This window comes from Salmo salar, chromosome ssa07, assembly GCF_905237065.1.
Source record: "Salmo salar chromosome ssa07, Ssal_v3.1, whole genome shotgun sequence".
Lineage (NCBI taxonomy): Eukaryota > Metazoa > Chordata > Actinopteri > Salmoniformes > Salmonidae > Salmo > Salmo salar.
In genome coordinates this window covers 4,352,386-4,377,660 of record NC_059448.1, presented here as the reverse complement: position 1 = coordinate 4,377,660, position 25,275 = coordinate 4,352,386, and the positions used below count along the sequence as shown (strand labels likewise).

Sequence of the window (25,275 nt, the reverse complement as noted above, 5' to 3'; positions counted from 1 at the left end):
AATACAACTTTACAAGACAAAAACAAGATGGTGCATTTTCACTGGGGGGGGGGTTGACCCCAGTGTTTGACCTAAAAGCCTCAGGGCGCTGTGTTGCCACCGCCACGGCCCAGCTACAGTGACTCACTGGGCCACGGCTTAGGTGGACATGCTCTGGGACTTTTCATAGTTTACTCTGACCTGCACGCTCCATGTCCTTAGTGCCACCACGGGTGATAGAAACACAATTCCCCCCCAAAAAATAACACTAGAGATGACATTAACAACCACTGGCGTGACTAGTACCTTTCGCGTAAAAAGTCCAAAACGTACCAGTTTAGGAATGAGGGTACTTTTCAGTGGAAGGAGGGGGACAGACCCTTTAGCCGTGGTTTGCTGAGCCTTGGGACCGTCAGTTTGCGGTTTAGTTGCGGATGTAGAAAACATTTTGGTTGTGGTTGACTTGGTGGTGCTGGTGTGGGACTTGGCAGCTGAAGCTTTTCTGATTGAGGGAGAGAGAGAGAGGGGGAGGAAGATGAGGAGTAGAGAGAGGGAGAGGAAGATGAGGAGTAGAGAGAGGGAGAGGAAGATGAGGAGTAGAGAGAGAGAGGGAGGCATGGTAACTAAACGTAAAAAAAAAAGCATGCATTGATCAACACCCAAAATCTTACAGTAACTAACGTAATTGTAAACCTATTAGAAGAAAATTGGTAGTGTCTTATAGCATGGCATTATTGAATAAATACTCTGATCGGCTTGAAGGGAATTCTATAGCGTGAATTATTTCCCTGTAACACACGGTATATACAAGCACGGTATAGTTCAATGGCTAAATAATTGCTTTTGAAAGCAAAAGCAGAATTGAAAACATGAACCTTTATTGCATTGTTGAATTTGATTTTCATAAGAGCAAGGTAAGCGTGATGGTTTTGGTTTAGCTAAACTAGCAAGTCTGTCTGGTTACCAAGGCAACTGCTGTAGCTATCTAAGGAAACTTGCTAGCTACTTCACTGGACGTTGAAAAACATTTCTACCGGCAAAATGTGTTCAATTATACCCATGGTATAAAAGGGATAATCAATTTGGGGCGCTAATTAATTAGATAAATATTGTATATAGAGTTAAGTCTAGTATATACAGTAGGATGTATATTAGTTAACTAATTATAAAATCATACCCAGTCGTTAGTTAGATTAGTTCAATATTTATGGACGTAACAGTCGTCCGTCTTTATGTTCCGTTGTCATGCTCGACTGACAACGTTCTTATCCCTTGCTTGCTAGCTAACTAGCTAACCACGGCTAACACACAGCTAGCTAACTAGCTAGCCACGGCTAACACACAGCTAGCTAACTAGCTAGCCACGGCTAACACACAGCTAGCTAACTAGCTAGCCACGGCTAACACACAGCTAGCTAACTAGCTAGCTACGGCTAACACACAGCTAGCTAACTAGATAGCTACGGCTAACACACAGCTAGTTAACTAGCTAGCTACGGCTAACACACAACTAGCTAGCTACGGCTAACACACAGCTAGCTAGCTACGGCTAACACACAGCTAGCTAACTAGCTACGGCTAACACACAGCTAGCTAACTAGCTACGGCTAACACACAGCTAGCTAACTAGCTACGGCTAACACACAGCTATGACCTCTGCAGCGAGGTAGCTGTATTTGCAGTTGTTTAGGTAGTTTTCTTGTGGCATTAATTTGGGTACATCCATAACAATTAGCTGATGCTTGATTTTGCCTGGCTGGCACAGCTAGGAATGTTTGTCTTCTCGTCAGGACACACGACACTTCAAAGAGATCACATTGCAAATCAGAAACTAGGCTAGAAGCTAGCTAAATAGTTTGTTGCTAGCAAACCTGCAAAAACATTTTGGGGATTTTTATTTAACCTTTACTTAACTAGGCAAGTCAGTTAAGAACAAATTCTTATTTACAATGACGGCTTACCCAGGCCAAACCCTAACGACGCTGGGCCAATGGGACTCTCAATCACGGCCGGTTGTGGTACAGCTTGGAATCGAACCAGGGTCTGTAGTGACACCTCTAGCACCGAGATGCAGTGCCTTAGACTGCTGCGCCACTCGGGAGCCCAAATATGACAACTTAATTGACATATCAGTTACTGAAAACAGCTGGTGAAACTAGAAACATGAGGGAGGATTTGACAGCATAGCGCCACTAAACTAGAAACATGAGGGAGGATTTGACAGCATAGCACCACTAAACTAGAAACATGAGGGAGGATTTGACAGCATAGCACCACTAAAGTAGAAACATGAGGGAGGATTTGACAGCATAGCACCACTAAACTAGAAACATGAGGGAGGATTTGACAGCATAGCACCACTAAACTAGAAACACGAGGGAGGATTTGACAGCATAGCGCCACTAAACTAGAACACAAGGGAGGATTTGACAGCATAGCGCCACTAAACTAGAAACATGAGGGAGGATTTGACAGCATAGCACCACTAAACTAGAAACATGAGGGAGGAGGACAGCATAGCACCACTAAACTAGAAACATGAGGGAGGATTTGACAGCATAGCACCACTAAACTAGAAACATGAGGGAGGATTTGACAGCATAGCAACACTAAACTAGAAACATGAGGGAGGATTTGACAGCATAGCACCACTAAACTAGAAACATGAGGGAGGATTTGACAGCATAGCACCACTAAACTAGAAACATGAGGGAGGATTTGACAGCATAGCGCCACTAAACTAGAAACACGAGGGAGGAATTGACAGCATAGCAACACTAAACTAGAAACATGAGGGAGGATTTGACAGCATAGCACCACTAAACTAGAACACAAGGGAGGATTTGACAGCATAGCACCACTAAACTAGAAACATGAGGGAGGATTTGATAGCATAGCAACACTAAACTAGAAACACGAGGGAGGATTTGACAGCATAGCGCCGGAGGAATTCCTGTTCATCACTCACCACGATCTCATCAGAGGCTCCAAAAAGTAATTTAAAAAAAAAAAAGATAGCTAGCTACGTTTGTTCCTCGTTGGACCTGCGTTTACAATGTATCCAATTTTCAGTTTGTGTGGTTGTTGGTTTATCTTTCTGTACAGTCTGCAAGTACAGGTGCATAATTGCAAGGTGTTCCGATATCATTTCCAACTGTCCTGTTATCTGGTTTAATGTCCATTTAAGAATGCCCTTCTAGTATTCAACAACGCTGTGATATAACTAATTATATTATTCTATAAAGCTATAAAAAAGCACTACGTAACTATGAGTATACAGCTGTTTTTGGAGACCCCTCTGGCAAGAACGCAATATTTCTTATAGATTCGAACACGATATCCCAGAAACCCCAGCTCACATTGTTCACGCGTTCCAGCAAGTATATCTCACTGGTAACCCACAAAGCCAATTCCTCCTTTGGCCGCCTCTCCTTCCAGTTCTCTGTTGCCAATGACTGGAACGAACTACAAAAATCTCTGAAACTGGAAACACTTACTTACCTCCCTCACTAGCTTTAAGCACCATCTGTCAGAGCAGCTCACAGATTACTGCACCTGTACATAGCCCATCTATAATTTAGCCCAAACAACTACCTCTTCCCCTACTGTGTTTATTTATTTTGCTCCTTTGCACCCCAGTATTTCTACTTTGCACACTCATCTGTCAAATCTACCTTTCCATTGTTTTAATTGCTATATTGTATTTACTTTGCCACCCTGGCCTTTTTTGCCTTTACCTCCCTTATCTCACCTCATTTGCTCACATTGTATATAGACTTATTTTTCTACTGTATTATTAACTGTATGTTTGTTTAACTCCATGTATAACTCTGTGTTGTTGTATGTGTCAAACTGCTTTGCTTTATCTTGGCCAGGTCGCAATTGTAAATGAGAACTTGTTCTCAACTTGCCTACCTGGTTAAATAAAGGTGAAATAAATAAATAAAAAATTGGTTGTCACCGCTGGGATGACGTAGCATCAACATTCCACCCAGGAAACCAGTCGCTGTGTTGTCTAGTGGAAACCAAGTGTAGCCAATTTTGGTAACTAGTGACAACACAATAGAGCTGGGGACATTTCAGACTGGATGCCAGATGGGGTTTTAGCATGTAAGTTAAATTTAGACAAGATTGAAGATTCCATTTGAGTAACAAGGTCTTCAGAACAGGTACTAAAAATGTTATGCATGCAGTGGGGACCGTCATTTGCCTGTTTTGAATTTTGGCATTAATACGTGTCACATATCAGTTTGCAAACAATGTAAAGAAAAAGAAAAAATCAAATGTGTATAAATATATTGATTTAATAAAGCCGCATACAAACATGGTCTCTTTGTTGTCTTCTTGAGTAAAGCAGCTCCATAATACAGTTGAAGTCGGAAGTTTACATACACTTCGGTTGGAGTCATCAATAAAACTTGTTTTTCAATCACTCCACAAATTTCTTGTTAACAAACTATAGTTTTGGCAAGTCGGTTAGGACATCTACTTTGTGCATGACATTATTTTTCCAACAATTGTTTACAGACATTATTTCACTGTATCACAATTCCAGTGGGTCAGAAGTTTACATACACTAAGTTGACTGTGCCTTTAAACAGCTTGGAAAATTCCAGAAAATGATGTCATGGCTTTAGAAGCTTCTGATAGGCTAATTGACATCATTTGATTCAATTGGAGGTGTACCTGTGGATGCATTTCAAGGCCTACCTTCAAACTTAGTGCCTCTTTGCTTGACATCATGGGAAAATTAAAAGAAAATCAGCCAAGACCTCAGAAAAAAAGCCTGCTTCATACTTGGGAGAAATTTCCAAACGCCTGAAGGTAGCACGTTCATCTGTACAAATAGTACGCAAGTATAAACACCATGGGACCACGTAGCCATCATACCACTCAGGAAGGAGACGCGTTCTGTCTCCTAGAGATGAACGTACTTCGGTGTGAAAAGTGCAAATCAATCCCAGAACAACAGCAAAGAACCTTGTCAAGAAGCTGGAGGAAACAGGTACAAAAGTATCTATATCCACAGTAAAACAAGTCCTATATCGACATAACCTGAAAGGCCGCTCAGCAAGGAAGAAGCCACTGCTCCAAAACCGCCATAAAAAACCCAGACTACAGTTTGCAACTGCACATGGGGACAAAGACTGTACTTTTTCTAGAAATGTCCTCTGGTCTGATGAAACAAAAAATAACTGTTTGGCCATTATGACCATCGTTATGTTTGGAGGAAAATGGGGGAGGCTTGCAAGCCGAAGAACAGCATCCCAATCGTGAAGCACGGGGGTGGCAGCATCATGTTGTGGGGGTGCTTTGCTGCAGGAGGGACTGGTGCACTTCACAAAATAGATGGCATCATGAGGTAGGAAAATGATGTGGATATATTGAAGCAACATCTCAAGACATCAGTCAGGAAGTTAAAGCTTGGTCGCAAATGGGTCTTCCAAATGGACAATGACCCCAAGCATACTTCCAAGGTTGTGGCAAAATGGCTTAAGGACAACAAAGTCAAGGTATTGGAGTGGCCATCACAAAGCCCTGACCTCAATCCCATAGAAAATTTGTGGGCAGAACTGAAAAAGCGTGTGCGAGCAAGGAGGCCTACAAATCTGACTCAGTTACACCAGCTCTGTCAGGAGGAATGGGCCACAATTCACCCAACTTATTGTGGGAAGCTTGTGGAAGGCTACCTGAAACGTTTGACCCAATTTAAAGGCAATGCTACTAAATACTAATTGAGTGTATATAAACTTCTGACCCACTGGGAATGTGATGAAAGAAATAAAAGTTGAAATAAATCATTCTCTCTACTATTATTCTGACATTTCACATTCTTAAAATATGGTGATGATCCTAACAGACCTAAAACAGGGAATTTTTACTAGGATTAAATGTCAGGAATTGTGAAAAACTGAGTTTAAATGTATTTGGCTAAGGTGTATGTAAACTTCCGACTTGAACTGTACATGTTACAATATTCACGTTGTCAGACAGAATGGCAAAGATGATAGTAGCTAGTGAATTTCCCTGCATGAAAATCCTTATTGGTTATACATGAAAGACCATGTAGTGAGCAATACAATCCTAATAAGTGTTGTGTACATGTTTTTCTGTAGGATTCCAGTTTGGAAGAGCTGCAGACCGTCCAGGGGGGACAGGCAGGGCTACAGAAAGCATTAGACAGAACTTGAAAGGGCAGCCCGACTGCAAGAAGAGAGGCTGGCTGAGAAGTTTAGTAAAAAGATATTTCACCTGTGGTACTGTTTACTCATTTAACAACAGTATAGTCATATCACATAACATTTAGATGCATTCTGTAATTTCATGTTGTTTTTCTTATCATCATTACAGGCTAAATTGCAAGCGCTGTCCTTTGAAGAAAGGAGAGCGAGAGAGAGATATTGGAACTGACCACTTCCTGTCTATCTGGAGTGTTGTTTGACATCATGGAGTATCGGAGAGCTATCCCGGGGTCTCCGGACAACCTCGCTGGTGCACCTGCATGAATTGCAGGGAGACTCCTGCACCTAACATAACATAACTGCTCCATTTCACCACTGCAATATTTCAATTTATTTATTTATTACCAAGGATGTTTACATAACAGGCTAAACACTTTCTACGACTTCACTGTATATTAAATTCTTCATTTGGATCCCAATTAGGAAAAATACTCAGTTTGGTGACATCTTTGAAAGTTTATTTTTGTTGTGTGTGTGTGTGTACAGTTTTCCTTGGTCTGGGTGACATCACTTCAGAATTTTCCTTTACACGGTGCTTTTGTTATTTTGAGGAAGTTTACAGAGACCACCTTGTATTCTTATTCATCTCCCTACTAAAAAACTCTGACCTGCTCTGTGTAAAATCGGAGCGACTTGTTTTTGTACTGTATTTATAGTATTTATTAGTCCATACATCTTTCTGGATATGTACACACCTGTAGGTCTGCTCATTTAACGTGTAAACCTTACAAGACCATAGACATCCAGGAAAAGAGAACAGTTTAGTAAATCATTCTAAAACCATTTCAAAAGTACAATAATGATGACTATATCCTACATAAAAAAAAAAATTTTAAAAAATGCACAAGTATTGTTTCTCACACAAGTTTATTGTTGCCCACACAAACATCCCTTATATATGATTGATTGTAGGCCCATCTCTTTCAACAACATTTCAGACTACTGTGTAGGTTCACACACTTCCTGGGAATGACCAAATCTGACAACAGGACAAGCTCCGGACCTTCCCAGCTAAAAAAAAAAAGGTTTTGTTTACTGCACCCTGTGTTAACGTCTCAGCCGTTGTTAGTGGTGGCATTTCAGGAAGTAATCTGATCACATGACCCTTCTCCTTAGTAGACCCCAATTGAGATCCCAATCTTCACAACACTGCTCTCTCTCTGAAGTTCTGGGATGTTGGTATAGTCCTTTTGACGTTTTCGAAAGCGTAGACACTTCACCTTCGAGACTTGGTTATTGTAGAGTCTCCTTTTAGCTGAAATAGAACAATAATTTGGTGAGTCTATAGAATTAACTGATCAAACCAATTCCCATTCTAAAACATAAGACCATGATAATTGGAGTCATGACAACTGGGGTCAAGTGTCACCAACGAAACCCCCGATGACTAGTTTTAGAAAGTATCTCTGATCAGAGATACATTCTAAACTAGTTTTAGAAAGTGTTGTACAAAAACTGACTAAAAGATGAGGCATTCAGTTAAAAAAAAACACAAGTTGTGCAGTTGAGATCGTTTCCACAGTGCCGCTTTACAATTACGAGATGAACATTTGAAACAAAAAAAAAAGTTGCCACTTGTAGAAAACACGTGTCATGAAATACCAGAAACAGAGTACAGTTTTTAACTTGTCAGGAATGTCAGCAAGCCAGGCTAGCTATGTATAGCATAATAGCTAGCTAGCTGCTTAGCTGAACACAATGTTAGCCCACTGTTCTTTGAACGGTTAAATGGATCAGTCTCGTCGCAAGACTTGACTAAAAAGTTGCCATGTAATATTCCTGTCAACAACAAACGTTATAAAACTAGACTGTTCAGATCAAACAAACAAACTGTCGCTTAAATGTCTCATCTTATGTCTCTGAACTGGGCTTTGCGGCTATTCTGTGCCAGTACGCCTGTGTGAACTGAAGCTAGCTAGCTAACCAATATCAGCATGGTTTCAGACCACAGACACGTAACAAAGTTAAAGTAACGTTATACACTTAAATTACAACAACTAACTAGTGAAGCCACATTTTATATTCAAAATGAAACAAACCAATGTCGCAGTCTGCTAACAAGCTAATGTTAGATAGCTAATATAAAACTATTGGACAGCTGGCTCGAAATAATTCAAAAACAAGAAATCCAAAATATTTCCATACATATTTACAACTAAAAAGCAACATTTCACTTATTATCTAGCTAACCATGTCTTACCTTTTCAGTCGAAAAACCAAAAAAAAAAATCAAATTGTGGGTCGGTTTTGAATCCCTTCAACTCCCTTAGTTCTCTCCACTGTGTGTCCGAGGTTCTCTCATCTTGCGCTCTTTCGCTTTCCCTTTTTTGCCCGTCTACTCTCCAAACGTATCCGTTCCTTTGGATTAGATCACGTGTCAAACTCTCGGGCCGACTCTCTTCTCTGTGTACGTCAACGATGTCGCTCTCGCTGCTGGTGAGTCTCTGATCCACCTCTACGCAGACGACACCATTCTGTATACTTCTGGCCCTTCTTTGGACACTGTGTTAACTAACCTCCAGATGAGCGTCAATGCCATACAACTCTCCTTCCGTGGCCTCCAACTGATCTTAAATGCAAGTAAAATAAATGCATGCTCTTCAACCGATCGCTGCCCGCCCGTCCAGCATCACTACTCTGGACGGTTCTGACTTAGAATATGTGGACAACTACAAATACCTAGGTACCTGGTTAGACTGTAAACTCAGCTTCCAGACTCACATCAAACATCTCCAATCCAAAATTAAATCTAGAATCGGCTTCCTATTTCGCAACAAAGCATCCTTCACTCATGGTGCCAAACATACCCTCGTAAAACTGACCATCCTACCGATCCTCGACTTCGGCGATGTCATTTACAAAATAGCCTCCAACACTCTACTCAACAAATTGGATGCAGTCTATCACATTGCCATCCGTTTTGTCACCAATGCCCCATATACTACCCACCACTGCGACCTGTACCCGCTCGTTGGCTGGCCCTCGCTTCATGCTCGTCGCCAAACCCACTGGCTCCAGGTCATCTACAAGTCTCTGCTAGGTAAAGCCCCGCCTTATCTCAGCTCACTGGTCACCATAGCAGCACCCACTCGTAGCACGCGCTCCAGCAGGTATATCTCACTGGTCACCCCCAAAAGCCAATTCCTCGTTTGGCCGCCTTTCCTTCCAGTTCTCTGCTGCCAATGACTGGAACGAACTGCAAAAATCTCTGAAGCTGGAGACGCTTATCTCCCTCACTAGCTTTAAGCACCAGCTGTCAGAGCAGCTCACAGATCACTGCACCTGTACATAGCTCATCTGTAAACAGCCCATCCAATCTACCTCATCTCCATGCTGTATTTATTTATCTTGCTCCTTTGCACCCCAGTATCTCTACTTGCACATTCATCTTCTGCACACCCTACCATTCCAGTGTTTAATTGCTATATTGTAATTACTTCGCCACCATGGCCTATTTATTGCCTTACCATGCAGTATATAGATTTATCTACTGTATTATTGATTCTGTGTTTGCTTATTCCATTTGTAACTCTGTGTTGTTGTATGTGTCGAACTGCTTTGCTTTATCTTGGCCAGGTCGCAGTTTTAAATGAGAACTTGTTCTCAACTAGCCTACCAGGTTAAATAAAGGCGAAATAAAATGTAAAAAAAATCCTAGTACCTGAGTTGCTGGTCGTTTGCCTTTTGCGGCTGCAAGCTAGCTATTTCCGCTAGCCATTGGTCAAGTTTCGCCATGGGCTCAGCTAGCTAGCACACCGCCTCCTCAATGATGGAAAACAAGTCACTCATTGTGCGCGCTCCACAAAATCTGGCGGGATAATCCGACCCGAAGATTAATACAGCAGTTCTCAGGCAGGCTCACTGTTGTTACTGTCACATTCCATTGGATGACCACTAGCGACTTATTGGAGACATAAAAAAAGTATACAATTAAAATTCTAATTATATCATACTATATATAGAGTTAAAGGGGAATTTCACCCTGGTTCTGCCATGGCAGATTTTGGGCTCCTGAGTGGCGCAGCGGTCTAAGGCACTGCATCTCATTGCTTGAGGTCATCACTACAGACACCCTGGTTCGAATCCAGGCTGTATCACAACCGGCCGTGATTGGGAGTCCCATAGGGCGGTGCACAATTGGCCCAGCGCCGTCCGGGTTTGGCCGGTGTAGGCCGTCATTGTAAATAAGAATTTGTTCTTAACTGACTTGCCTAGTAAAATAAAAATAAAATGTCATTACTACAATCAACACAAATAAAAACGCAACAAATTTCAAAGATTTTACTGAGTTACAGTTAATAAAGAAAATCAGTCAACTGAAATAAATTCATTAGATACCTTTAAAAAAAAAAAAAAGTAGGGGCGTGGATCAGAAAACCAGTCAGTATCTGGTGTGACCACCATTAGCCTAATGCAGCACAACATCTTCACATAGAGTTGATCAGGCTGTTGTCCCACTCCTACTCAATGACTATGCAAAGTTGCTGGATATTAGCGGGAACAGCTGAAATATGAGGCGACGGCGGCAGATGAATGGTACGACAATGGGCCTCAGGATCGTCTTTGTGCATTGAAATTTCCATCGATAAAATGCAATTGTGTTCATCGTCCGCAGCTTATGCCTGCCCCATACCATAACCCCCCGGCACCACGGGACACTTTGAAACTCTGTTTCAATGTTGACGTCAGCAAACCACTCGCCCACACGACGCCATAAACACGCTGTTAGCCATCTGCCCGGTACAGTCGAAACCAGGATTCATCTGTGAAGACCACACTTCTCCAGCGTACCAGTGGCCATCGTGAGGTGAGCATTTGCCCACTGAAGTCGGTTACGACGTCGAACTGCAGTAAGGTCAAGTCCTTGGGTGAGGACGACGAGCAAGCAGATAAGCTTCCCCGAGACGGTTTGTGCAGAAATTCTTCGCTTGTGCAAAACCCAGTTTCTTCAGCTGTCTGGGTGGCTACCGCAGATGAAGCAGTCAGATTTGGAGGTCCTGGCCCGGTTACTTGTGATCAGATTGGATGTAGCAGACTTCATTTCATTCTCCAGGCTACAGCTCTGGTGGACATTCCTGCAGCCAGCCAGCCAATTGCATGCTCCCTCAAAGCTCGAGACATCTGTGGCGTTGTGTTGTGTGACAAAACTCCACATTTTAGAGTGGACTTTTATTGTCCCCAGCACAAGGGTCACCTGTGTAATGATCGTGCTGTTTAATCAGCTTGTTGATATGCCACACCTGTCAGGTGGATGGATTATCTTGGCAAAGGAGCAATGCTCTAATAGGGATGTAAACTAAATTCTTCAAATTTGTGAGAACAAATATTTTTGTGCGTAAGGAACATTTCTGGGATCTTTTCTTTCAGCCAATGAAAATAATGGGGCCAACACTTCACATGTTGGGCTTATATTTTTGTTCAGTATACAGTACCAGTCAAAACTTTGGACACACCTACTCATTCAAGGGTTTTTCTTTATTTGTACTATTTTCTACATTGTAAAATAATAGTGAAGACATCACAACTATGAAATAACACATTGAATCATGTAGTAACCAAAAAAAAAAGTGTTAAATCTAAATATATTTTATATTTGAGATTCTTTAAAGTAGTCACCCTTTGCCTTGTATTCCTCTGCTCATAGTAAATGACAAAAGTCCGGCATTCATACTGATGTGAGTAAGACCTTTAAACAGGTCAACATTCACAAGGCCGCAGGGCCAGACGGATTACCAGGACGTGTACTCCAAGCATGCGCTGACCAAGTGGCAAGTGTCTTCACTGACATTTTCAACCTCTCCCTGACTGAGTCTGTAATACCAACATGTTTCATGCAGAACACCATAGTCCCTGTGCTCAAGGAAGCGAAGGTAACCTGCCTAAATGACTGGCATTGGCCCTCAGATCCTCAAAAGGTTCTACGCTGCACCATCGAGAGCATCCTGACTGGTTGCATCACTGCCTGGTATGGCAACTGCTCGGCCTCCGACCGCAAGGCACTACAGAGGGTAGTGCGAACGGCCCAGTACATCACTGGGGCCAAGCTTCCTGCTATCCAGGACCTCTATACCAGGCGGTGTCAGAGGAAGGCCTTAAAAGTTGTCAAAGACTCCAGCCACCCAAGTCATAGACTGTTCTCTCTGCTACCGCACAGCAAGTGGTACCAGAGCACGAAGTCTAGGTCCAAGACTACTGAACATCTAATCAAATGGCTACCCAGACTACTTGCATTGCCCCCCCCCCAGCCTGTAGTACTGTCTGGAAACCCTCCAACCCAGTCCTTCATGTAGACTAGGGCTGTCCAACCCCGTCCTTCATGTAGACTAGGGCTGTCCAATCCCGTCCTTCATGTAGACTAGGGCTGTCCAACCCCGTTCTTCATGTAGACTAGGGCTGTCCAACCCCGTTCTTCATGTAGACTAGGGCTGTCCAATCCCGTCCTTCATGTAGACTAGGACTGTCCAATCCCGTCCTTCATGTAGACTAGGACTGTCCAACCCCGTCCTTCATGTAGACTAGGGCTGTCCAACCCCGTCCTTCATGTAGACTAGGGCTGTCCAACCCCGTCCTTCATGTAGACTAGGGCTTCCTGAAGAACAGGGTTGGAGAGCCCCGATGTAGAACCACCATAAAAATTAATATTTTCTATCAAATCTTCCAACATGTGTCCGGCTTGGACTCACAGAATATATTTTCATTAACTGTTACAGGGCTCTGTAGCATCAAACAGATGCTAGACATTCAGATATTCAAAAGGTTTATTTGTCCAAATCTAAAATACAAGGGGATTGTACACTATTTAAATGCTAACTCAAGAGAACTGGGAAATTCAACAAGAATGTTATACGGTAAAACAAAACAAAAAAACATTTATGACCAGTGTAGTACAGTTCAGTGTGTCCGAGGTGCATCTCAGGTGTAGAGAGACAAGCGCAGAAAACTACAGCTACAGATTATCTCCTGTAACAATGTGATTTACCCAAAAGATATTTCACAGACATCTCGTCTATTTTAAGTCTTATATCTCATTGATGGAGACAGGTGTGTGTCCACCTCAAAGTGCTGTGTGTCATGATGCCAGAGGTAGGTCTTCATCGGTGAGAGAAGACTTGAAATTAGACAAGATGACAGCGCGCACCCACACTGTTGGATTATTTCACGCTGCATAAATATATATATTTTTTAAAACATTTTAATAATGGAGGAGCATTTTCTAAATTCAAACTGAACACTTTGCACCGGGACACTTGAGACTCCTGTTTCCTTGAGTCGAGGACGAAGACGGCATCACTGAGGCTGGTGAAATAAATTATCTGTGCTACACCAATCTTTGGTTAAAAATCACATTATTTTACTGTCACAATCTGTAATTAAGAAAACCGGTGGTCACGATGAAATGTCCATTCCCAAAGAAACATACAGGAAGACAACACAGTATGATCAGTGTAAACTGTGGATCAAACTGCCATTCAGCTCCTCGAGAGTAATCTGCTCGAAATCCGGCATAACGTTTTAATCCCGCTAGAGGAATACAGTTCACGGAATACAGTTCTGCTACAATGACAGGTCAGGAATTTTGTATCTAGAATCCACTCCAGGAGGAAGCCCAGGCACCACGATATTGTCTGTAAGACAAAAGAAAATAATCAAAAATATACACACTATTGTAGTTTGAAAGACAGTTTAACTGTGCCGGCATGACATCAATATTAGGGTTGACTACTTTGAACATGCTTGCCCAGGCACAGATTACATTTACAGTATCTAAGCCTAATAAAAATATAAGGCATAACCCTTATCTTTTGCATAGTGACCAGACCATACAAAAATGTACCTAGGTAGGTAGGCAGGCAGACATGGCTGTAGGTAGATGCTGTCAGGCATAGTTAAGCAAATATTTGTTTAATATAGTAAAAAACAGCTTTAGTTTAAGATATTTACAACAATAAATAGTATTATTGTTTCTCCTCACTGTTTGCTAGTAAACTTAGCTAGCTAGCTTGATATACAATACTATTAATTACATCTGTTTTGAATCCTATCATTTTGTGCGATTGAAATGCATCCCTGGTCATAATCATAAACAATTGTGTTACTTAGCAAGCTAATAAAATTGTTAAATTGACTATGTTACACATTAGCTAACAAGTTACAAAAAACGCGAGTTAGCGCATAACATGTTAGCAGGCGCCATGCTAACTAGCTACCCAACTCCAGTCATGTGCTTATGTTTGCTGGTAAATATCGCTTTTAGTTGGCTGGTTATAATGTTGTAGATAGATATATCTACGACTAAAAAGAGAAGAGGTTTTACAATCGAGATACAAAAATAGCTCTGATTTTAAAACCTTTTCTCTTTTTAAGTCATAGATATGGCTACCGGCAGATGTTCAGCTAACTTTGCTACCTAGCCAGCTAGCTAACCTACCTAGCTAAATTAGCAAACAGAAACATAAATTACATTTCCCCCCCCACCCCACTGTAACACAGTAGCATGTTAGTCAGCAATACACAATATGGATTTCAGTAGATAAACTTTAAAAAAAAAAATAGCTAGCTAGGTGGCTCGCAGGAAAAATAACTTACTTATCTAGGCACCGTATTTGTCATCTGCCTTCTTGGTGCTGGCATCGGTTGTAGCTGAGCTTCTAACGTTAACTAAATCCAACTCTTTGTTTCCAATTCCTTCCTCTTCGCTATATTCCGGTTGAAAAGTCACCGTGTAGTTATTAGCAGAACATAACATAACAAAATACTCCATGGTCGAATTCGTGTTGTTGAGAGAATCACTTGAAGATATGACTGGTCAATTCTTTCAGTTTTATCCAAAGGATTATATTGTTAAGTGTTCACCTCCTTTAATAAAAAAAAATTTAAAAAGCAAGGGGCCAGAGCACAAAGTCTTTCAGAGACTGGAAAATGTTTTGTATTATTTAGCAATGAATCCGCTGATAGAGCCATTGGACGTCTTTCAGCGATGTTACTATCGAACAAGGACAAACACAAAAAACGGATGGTATGATCCGTATCACATACAGCTTTCGCAAAATGCCACAAAAGCAAGACTACATTTATTTTGTGTCTCACCCCCCCCCCATCAATACACCGGAAGCCGTCATCGGGTGTATTATTCAGCGTCCGAAGCCCAGACCTGCCTTTCTCCTAGGAAATTATGTATGAAACGCACCTCACTGTCCTTAGAAATGCCTCAGACGTGATGAAAACAAGCCCAGATTCCCCCAGGTTGAAATTCCCCTTTAACTAATTATATCCTACTGTATATACACTGAGTTTACAAAACATTAGGAACACCTTCCTAATTAATTTGCAACTCCCCCTGTCCCCAAAGCGTTCCACAGGGATGCCAGCACATGTTGATTCCAATGCTTCCCATAGTTGTGTCAAGTTGAATGTTGGATGTCCTTTGGATGGGTGAAACATTCTTGGATACCACACGTGGAAAAACCCAGCATCGTTGCTGTTCTTGACACATAAAATATACTAGTTACCTAATTATAATCACTGTATATTCTACAGCTAACTATATCCTACTGTATATACACTATAGTTAACTAATTGTAATCACTGTATATTCTACAGCTAACTATATCCTACTGTATATACACTATAGTTAACTAATTGTAATCACTGTATATTCTACAGCTAACTATATCCTACTGTATATACACTATAGTTAACTAATTATAATCACTGTATATTCTACAGCTAACTATATCCTACTGTATATACACTATAGTTAACTAATTGTAATCACTGTATATTCTACAGCTAACTATATCCTACTGTATATACACTATAGTTAACTAATTATAGCATACGGTAGATAGTTAAAGTGGCAATGTCATTTCAAAGTCTAAGAAAAGGTAGATCTGTTCCGTGTGATCTATTTCTATGCTTCCCGTTCCTTAATTTTGTTTTTGCATCTTTTACTTTCGGTTTTGTACACCAGCTTAAAAAAAAAAAAATGCCGAAAATACAGTATTTCTATTTATGGAAAATATATTTCACACAAATGTAAATTTAGTACAATGACTCGCTACACTATACTAGCTTATATCGTCACAAACTCAAATTAGGCAAACTATTACGAGTTTTAACAACCAGGAAATGGTGGTTGGATTTCTGCCTAGTGTAACTAACTAATATCATAATGTATATAGAGTTAACTAATTAAATAAAAGAAACAAGATGCTGATTTTTCTTACTTTTCATCAGTAGACTTGTTGGTTTGGTTCAGTTCCTTTGAGTCGTCCAGCAGAGCATCTTTCTCCGTTAGTACGGTGACGGTCTGGCCTTTGATGATCAGGTTCTTCAAGCTAGCTAGCTTCTTAGCGTCCTCCTCCCTCTCAAACAACACGGACGCCTAGAGAGAGGAGAGGAGAGAGAGGAGAGAGAGAGAGCGCGAGAGAGAGAGAGAGCGCGAGAGAGAGAGCGCGAGAGAGAGAGAGAGCAAGAGAGAAGGAGAGAGAGAGAGCGAGAGAGAGAGAGCGCGAGAGAGAGAGAGCGAGAAAAGCGGAGAGAGAGAGGGGAAAGAAGCGCAGAGAGAGAGAGAGCAGAGAGAGAGAGGAGGGAGGAGAGCGAGAGAGGTGGATGGAGGGAGGGGAGAGAGGGAGGGGGATGTAGGGAGGAGAAACAACGAGAGAGGTGGATGGATGGAGGGAGGGAGGAAAGAGAGTTTAGTTTATCAGACATTTTTTTTTTATATTAAATACACTGAAACCAATATGAAGAGAAGAAGCGGAGGAGGAAGAAAGAGCATTTGTGGTTGATTAGTTGTGTCTATCGACACGACGGGTCACAGCGACTGGTGGTCATCAACAAGGGGAAAGACAGGTGTTTGTAAATACCTGCTGTATGGCCTTGACATTGAACTACAGGAAAGATGGGAGTTCAGGGTACTCAGAACATAATATCTGGTGAGATACAGTACCTGCTGTATGGGCTTGAGTTGGATGACGTTGTTGATCTTCCCGAAGGGTTCCACGGCCTTCATCACCTCATCACGAGCTGTGTGCTGGGGGATATTCTTCAGTCTCAACAGAGCGGAGGTTCCTGGTGCTCCCTTCTTCTTAGTCTAGAGAGAGAAAGAGAGCGAGAGAGAAAGAGAGCGAGACCAGACTGTTATTGTTTGTGAGCTGTGTGTTGGGGGATATTCTTCAGTCTTAACAGAGCGGAGATCCCTGGTGCTCCCTTCTTCGTCTGGGAAAAAAAAATAGACTTTTTGACCTGTTAGAGATTGCGGATTTTTTTTGCGGCTCACCAGTTGGAAACCGTGTGTGTCCGACCGATGCAGGACTGTACTAATGATTAGCCCAACAGGGTACATGCAGATAAATAAATAGGTTGCCTATAGCCACTTTGCTGCTCCAGTTGGGCTACAGGTGAAAATGCTTATTGCTAATAGCATAGCTGATGATGTGGACCATCTATAGGCTACATTCACGGTCTGATACGGTGTAGTCGGGAAAGTATTCAGACCACTTCCCTTTTTCCACATTGTTACGTTACAGCGTTATTCTGAAATGGATTCAATTGGGGGACGACGACGAGAACAATCTACACACAATACCCCATAATGACATCACAATACCCCATAATGAAATCACAATACCCCATAATGACATCACAATACCCCATAATGACATCACAATACCCCATAATGACATCACAATACCCCATAATGACATCACAATACCCCATAATGACATCACAATACCCCATAATGACATCACAATACCCCATAATGAAATCACAATACCCCATAATGAAATCACAATACCCCATAATGACAAAGCAAAAACTCATTAGAAACTTGCTATACCTTATTTACATAAGTATTCAGACCTTTTGCTATGAGACTCTAAATTGAGTTCAGTTGCATCCTGTTTCCATTGATCATCCTTGAGATGTTTCTACAACTTGATTGGAGTCCACCTGGTGTCAATTCAATTGATTGGACATGATTTGGAAAGGCACACACCTGTCTATATACACAACCCATGAGGTGGAAGGAATTGTCCGTAGAGCTCCGAGAGGATTGTGTCGAGGCACAGATCTCTGGAAGGGTACCAAAACATTTCTGCAGCATTGAAGTTCTCCAAGAACACAGTGGTACCATCATTCTTAAATGAAAGAAGTTTGGAACCACCAAGACTCTTCCTAGAGCTGGCCACCCGGCCAAACTGAGCAATCTGGAGAGAAGGGCCTTGGTCAGGGAGGTGACCAAGAACCCGATGGTCACTCAGAGTTCCTCTGTGGAGATAGGAGAACCTTCCAGAAGGACAACCATCTCTGCAGCACTCCACCAATCAGGCCGTTATGGTAGAGTGGCCAGACGGAAGCCACTCCTCAGTAAAAGGCACATGACAGCCCGCTTGGAGTTTGTCAAAAGACACCTAAGGACTCTCAGACCATCAGAAACAAGATTCTCTGGTCTGACGAAACCAAGATTGAACTCTTTGGCCTGAATGTCAAGCGTCGCGCCTGGAGGAAACCTGGCACCATCCCTACGGTGAAGCATGGTGGAGGCAGCATCATGCTGTGGGGATGTTTTTCAGCGGCAGGGACTGGGAGACTAGACAGGATCGAGGGAAAGATGAACAGAGCAAAGTACAGAGAGATCCTTGATGAAAACCTGCTCCAGAGCGCTCAGGACCTCAGACTGGGGCGAAGGTTCCCCTTCCAACAGGACAACGACCCTGAACACCCAGCCAAGACAATGCAGGAGTGGCTTCGGGACAAGTCTCTGAATGTCCATGAGAGGCCCAGCCAGAGCCCGGACTTGAACCCGATCGAACATCTCTGGAGAGACCTGAAAATAGCAGTGCAGCGACGCTCCCCATCCAACCTGACAGAGCTTGAGAGGATCTGCAGAGAAGAATGGGAGAAACTCCCCAAATACAGGTGTGCCAAACTTGTAGCGTTCATACCCAAGAAAACTCAAGGGTGTAATTGTATACAAATTATATATATATATATTTTTTTAAACGAACTCTGCCAAGGGTCCATGGGCCTAATGACTTTCACTAGTTGCCTGTTGTCATAATCATCAATATGAGCATTTGGCTGACCAGTGGGCAACAGACGCCGCACCCCCCCAACCAAGATGGTCCGGCCCGGTTCTGATCTAATGTGAATTTGCTCCAACTCAGCCAAAGTCAAACACCATCCAGCGTTGCCAACTGTCGTCTGGAGTCGTCAGACCTCTCCAGTGACTTTTAACAAACGGGGGGAAACTAGCGATAGATTCAGGGGGTGAAAACGCTACGTCGAAGGACCGCAGCTGTGCCGCAAAGCACATCTGTACCAAAAGTACTCCGTACCATAGTCAGACCTTTATTACGACGGCAGTTAAATTGGGTTAAAGTTGTTAGGAGACCGCCATTTTTTTAGGCACTGAGCGGGTGCTAATGTTGACCATTCACAACATCCTTCACAATGACGTCACAATCAGCTCTCTGATGGTCTTCCCATCCCATCTTATCAGTGTTATTAAACAAAAAACAAAGGCATACCTTGGAAGAAGCAGAGCTGGATGATTTGAAGGATGATTTGGAGGGTGAGGAGGATTTCTTGGTTGATGCCCTTCCAGATCCTGTGCCTGCCTTGCCACCCTTGGACGTTCCCGTTTCAGTCTTTCGAGGGGGGGAGCGGCCTCTCCTGCTGGCACCTCCCTTGGCGGACGTGGCGCCTTTCTTTTTGGCGAGCTCTGCCAGGAGTGCGGGGGCGAGGGACTGCATCATAACTTCTAGACTGGTGTTCTTAGTCAGGGAGAGGCCAGCTGGAATACAGAGGGATGAATCAAAGAGAGACCAGCTGGAAGGAGAGGGGGAGACACGGGCATGGGAGAGAGGCCAGCTGGAAGGAGAGGGGGAGACACGGGCATGGGAGAGAGGCCAGCTGGTATACAGAGGGATGAATCAAAGAGAGGCCAGCTGGAAGGAGAGGGGGAGACACGGGCATGGGAGAGAGGCCAGCTGGAAGGAGAGGGGGAGACACGGGCATGGGAGAGAGGCCAGCTGGAAGGAGAGGGGGAGACACGGGCATGGGAGAGAGGCCAGCTGGAAGGAGAGGGGGAGACACGGGCATGGGAGAGAGGCCAGCTGGAAGGAGAGGGGGAGACACGAGCATGGGAGAGAGGCCAGCTGGAAGGAGAGGGGGAGACACGGGCATGGGAGAGAGGCCAGCTGGAAGGAGAGGGGGAGACACGGGCATGGGAGAGAGGCCAGCTGGACGGAGAGGGGGAGACACGGGCATGGGAGAGAGGCCAGCTGGAAGGAGAGGGGGAGACACGGGCATGGGAGAGAGGCCAGCTGGAAGGAGAGGGGGAGACACGGGCATTGGGTCAGGGTGTGAGAGATAAATAATGCACTGGTTCTCTTGACCAGAGTGTAGAAGAATGAATCAATGTGATTTCCTTGGTTCTTCACATCCTCTCGACTTACCTTCCTTCTCAAAGCTCATCGGAGGAGAAAAGCTGAAGTTCCTCCCCTCAGACCTTCTCCTCCAATGCGCTTTTGAAGGCGAGAGGAATCAAGGAAAGACCATTGAGATCCATTGCACCTCTTCCCACTGCATCTAAGACTGGCCCTGGGCTAACCGTCAGGCTAAGACTGGCCCTGGGCTAACCGTCAGGCTAAGACTGGCCCTGGGCTAACCGTCAGGCTAAGACTGGCCCTGGGCTAACCGTCAGGCTAAGACTGGCCCTGGGCTAACCGTCAGGCTAAGACTGGCCCTGGGCTAACCGTCAGGCTAAGACTGGCCCTGGGCTAACCGTCAGGCTAAGACTGGCCCTGGGCTAACCGTCAGGCTAAGACTGGCCCCGGGCTAACCGTCAGGCTAAGACTGGCCCCGGGCTAACCGTCAGGCTAAGACTGGCCCCGGGCTAACCGTCAGGCTAAGACTGGCCCCGGGCTAACCGTCAGGCTAAGACTGGCCCCGGGCTAACCGTCAGGCTAAGACTGGCCCCGGGCTAACCGTCAGGCTAAGACTGGCCCCGGGCTAACCTTCAGGCTAAGACTGGCCCCGGGCTAACCTTCAGGCTAAGACTGGCCCTGGGCTAACCTTCAGGCTAAGACTGGCCCTGGGCTAACCTTCAGGCTAAGACTGGCCCTGGGCTAACCTTCAGGCTAAGACTGGCCCTGGGCTAACCTTCAGGCTAAGACTGGCCCTGGGCTAACCTTCAGGCTAAGACTGGCCCTGGGCTAACCTTCAGGCTAAGACTGGCCCTGGGCTAACCTTCAGGCTAAGACTGGCCCTGGGCTAACGGTCAGGCTAAGACTGGCCCTGGGCTAACTTCAGGCTAAGACTGGCCCTGGGCTAACCTTCAGGCTAAGACTGGCCCTGGGCTAACCTTCAGGCTAAGACTGGCCCTGGGCTAAGGTCAGTGTTAAATCTGCTCCAGCTAGCCCTGGGCTAAGGTCAGTGTTAACTCTGCTCCAGCTAGCCCTGGGCTAAGGTCAGTGTTAACTCTGCTCCAGCTAGCCCTGGGCTAAGGTCAGTGTTAGTCCTGCTCCAGCTAGCCCTGGGCTAAGGTCAGTGTTAGGCCTGCTCCAGCTAGCCCTGGGCTAAGGTCAGTGTTAGTCCTGCTCCAGCTAGCCCTGGGCTAAGGTCAGTGTTAATCCTGCTCCAGCTAGCCCTGGGCTAAGGTCAGTGTTAGGCCTGCTCCAGCTAGCCCTGGGCTAAGGTCAGTGTTAGGCCTGCTCCAGCTAGCCCTGGGCTAAGGTCAGTGTTAATCCTGCTCCAGCTATCCCTGGGCTAAGGTCAGTGTTAGGCCACAGTAGAATGTGTGAACGCTTTTATCCCGGGGCTAAATGAGTGGTCTCCTCACCGGGCTGTAAACACGATAATTGTTCCCTCTCTCTCTCTTACCAGATGACTCCAGTAGTTTCTTGGCCAGTCTCTCAGCACTGCTAGACTTCGGCTGTCTGCTCTTCCCTCCTCCTCCTCCTCCTCCTCCTCCTGAAGGGCTGCTCTTCCTCGTCTCCCGACGCTCCCGCTCATAGCTCCTAGAGCGCGACCTGGATGAATTTAATTAGACATAAAAAAAATATTCAAATAAAATATAATAAAAAAAACAGACATTTAAAATCCATCGAGTAGCTTTCATTCATTTGAACACAACAATATATACATAAAACATTTTTTATGACTATAAAAACTTTCAAAAAAGCACAATACTGTCCATTGACTTATTCTGTCATCTTACCTCCTCGATGAAGAGGTTGTCCGGGGCGAGCGGGAACGCCGACGTTCCTGATCCCAGTGCGAAGAAGACGACGCCGGAGGGTCACGCTCCCGACGCGAACCAGGAGACCGGGAACGCCGTGTGGCGGCGCTGTGTCTACGTTCCCGGGAGCGGGATCGTTCCCTGGATCGAGGTCGGCGAGCAGCGGAGGAAGAGGAAGCGGTGTGGTAGGAAGAGAGGCGAGGAGAAGGAGAGCGAGACCAGGACGGAGAACGGGAGGCGGAGTGTGTTGTGTGACGACGTTTGGAGGAACAATGGTTGTTGTCATTTCTACTGGGAGCAGGGCTGGAGAGAGAGAAAGGGAGGGAGAGAGGAGAGGATGGAGAGAGAAAAAGGAGGGAGAGAGAGAAAGGATGGAGAGAGAGCGAAAGGTAGGGAGAGAGGAGGATGGAGAGAGAGCGAAAGGGAGGGAGAGAGGAGAGGATGGAGAGAGAGAAAAGGGAGGGAGAGAGGAGAGGATGGAGAGAGAGAAAAGGGAGGGAGAGAGGAGAGGATGGAGAGAGAGAAAAGGGAGGGAGAGAGGAGAGGATGGAGAGAGAGAAAAGGGAGGGAGAGAGGAGAGGATGGAGAGAGAGAAAAGGGAGGGAGAGAGGAGAGGATGGAGAGAGAGAAAAGGAGGGAGAGAGGAGAGGATGGAGAGAGAGAAAAGGAGGGAGAGAGGAGAGGATGGAGAGAGAGAAAAGGAGGGAGAGAGGAGAGGATGGAGAGAGAGAAAAGGAGGGAGAGAGGAGAGGATGGAGAGAGAGAAAAGGAGGGAGAGAGGAGAGGATGGAGAGAGAGAAAAGGAGGGAGAGAGGAGAGGATGGAGAGAGAGAAAAGGAGGGAGAGAGGAGAGGATGGAGAGAGAGAAAAGGAGGGAGAGAGGAGAGGATGGAGAGAGAGAAAAGGAGGGAGAGAGGAGAGGATGGAGAGAGAGAAAAGGAGGGAGAGAGGAGAGGATGGAGAGAGAGAAAAGGAGAGAGAGAGGAGAGGATGGAGAGAGAGAGGAGAGGATGGAGAGAGAGAGGAGAGGATGGAGAGAGGAGAGGAGAGGATGGAGAGAGGAGAGGAGAGGAGAGGATGGAGAGAGGAGAGGATGGAGAGAGAGAGGAGAGGATGGAGAGAGAGAAAAGGAGGGAGAGAGGAGAGGATGGAGAGAGAGAAAAGGAGGGAGAGAGAAGAGGATGGAGAGAGAGAAAAGGAGGGAGAGAGGAGAGGATGGAGAGAGAGAAAAGGAGGGAGAGAGGAGAGGATGGAGAGAGAGAAAAGGAGGGAGAGAGGAGAGGATGGAGAGAGAGAAAAGGAGGGAGAGAGGAGAGGATGGAGAGAGAGAAAAGGAGGGAGAGAGGAGAGGATGGAGAGAGAGAAAAGGAGGGAGAGAGGAGAGGATGGAGAGAGAGAAAAGGAGGGAGAGAGAGAAAAGGAGGGAGAGAGGAGAGGATGGAGAGAGAGAAAAGGAGAGAGAGAGGAGAGGATGGAGAGAGAGAGGAGAGGATGGAGAGAGAGAGGAGAGGATGGAGAGAGAGAGGAGAGGATGGAGAGAGAGAGGAGAGGATGGAGAGAGGAGAGGATGGAGAGAGGAGAGGAGAGGATGGAGAGAGGAGAGGATGGAGAGAGAGAGGAGAGGATGGAGAGAGAGAAAAGGAGGGAGAGAGGAGAGGATGGAGAGAGAGAAAAGGAGGGAGAGAGGAGAGGATGGAGAGAGAGAAAAGGAGGGAGAGAGGAGAGGATGGAGAGAGAGAAAAGGAGGGAGAGAGGAGAGGATGGAGAGAGGAGGGAAGGAGAGAAGGGAAGTAGGCCAGTAAGCACAGCCCGAAGAAGTTACTCTGGTTTAAAATGTAAGTTAAGCACTGAGTCAGCGATGACCTTCAGAGGGATAAAAGCTCTTTCCCTTCTACTTTAGAACCCAGTACAGGGAACTTCCTCACCTTGATACAGTTTCCCCGTTCCAGTCAGGATACCTGGAAGAAGGAAAAAGGTGATTAGCATAGAGGTACAATGTACCATCTCCTCCTATCGAGTCCCTCCACTAGGACTTTCTCCTCCAATGGACTTAGAGGAGATGAGAGGGGACAGGACACGAGAAATACAAATTTAGAAAGAGCCAGGCAGAAATTATATTAAAATTTTTAAAAAAGACAGAAGACATAACCTACAATTTCCTGAGCAGCCGGCAGTTGTCGATGTGAAGGCTGGTGTTTTGGTGCTCAATCCAGTTCTGTTGATCAAAACAGAGACGACAGTCAGTCTGAGTCTTCTTCGCCGCCCCCCCCCCCCAAAACCCCTCCACATCAAGTCCTTTCAATATTAGTTTGGTTTCCCACATTTTCATTTTTACACCTTGCAGCTAGTGCAAAGTACATTTTAACAGAAAGTGCGATTTCTCTGCTTTACATAAAAATGGTACACTAGGTAGGTACGGCAAGAGTCTGTTTGGGGAAAACATTTTCTGATGGGAAAAGCAGCATCTGTAGATTCTCTGGAACGGATTCTCTCGGCGGCCATCTTCTTCCCCCCCCCAAAAAACGATAAAAAACTTCTCAAAGTAACTAAATAAATTGAATGAATAGTTAGTAGAGGAGAGTGTGTGGTGAGAGTTACTGTCATTAGTTTACACAGTGTAATGACATAGGGGATATGGATTATCCAGGGGTTTGAGTGAGATAGAGAGATATATAGAGATATGTGGCGTAGTTAGCTAAAACACTCGTTAATTGACCCCGGTAAAGGCCTATTGAGTAAAAAAAATGAGGCCCACTGGCAGCTTCTCCTGTCGTCTTCAAAACACAGTCTGCCTCAGGCAAATCA

At 44.7% G+C, this 25,275-nt stretch overlaps 1 protein-coding gene and 2 long non-coding RNA genes across 6 annotated transcripts in view; all 3 read right to left on the bottom strand.

The window, feature by feature from the left end:
• The window catches only part of LOC106608443 (zinc finger protein 638), a 139,154-nt gene that overhangs the window by 14,060 nt on the left and 99,819 nt on the right, over positions 1-25,275 (bottom strand). For all 4 annotated transcript variants that reach the window (XM_045721443.1, XM_045721444.1, XM_045721446.1 and 1 more), the window contains 8 exons: positions 24,624-24,685; positions 24,396-24,428; positions 22,450-22,773; positions 22,113-22,261; positions 19,757-20,022; positions 17,173-17,316; positions 16,448-16,605; positions 313-481 (listed from right to left, as the gene is read on the bottom strand). In XM_045721443.1, the coding sequence (XP_045577399.1) occupies positions 313-481; positions 16,448-16,605; positions 17,173-17,316; positions 19,757-20,022; positions 22,113-22,261; positions 22,450-22,773; positions 24,396-24,428; positions 24,624-24,685 (1,305 nt within the window). The remainder of the gene's footprint in view (positions 1-312; positions 482-16,447; positions 16,606-17,172; positions 17,317-19,756; positions 20,023-22,112; positions 22,262-22,449; positions 22,774-24,395; positions 24,429-24,623; positions 24,686-25,275) is intronic.
• On the bottom strand, positions 6,658-8,769 carry LOC106608444 (uncharacterized). Its single transcript, XR_001329512.2, has 2 exons — positions 8,422-8,769; positions 6,658-7,476 (listed from the first exon to the last, which is right to left on the bottom strand). It is a non-coding gene; the product is annotated as an uncharacterized lncRNA (long non-coding RNA).
• Positions 12,966-16,441, bottom strand: LOC123743728 (uncharacterized). The gene is made up of 2 exons (XR_006770556.1): positions 14,808-16,441; positions 12,966-13,846 (listed from the first exon to the last, which is right to left on the bottom strand). It is a non-coding gene; the product is annotated as an uncharacterized lncRNA (long non-coding RNA).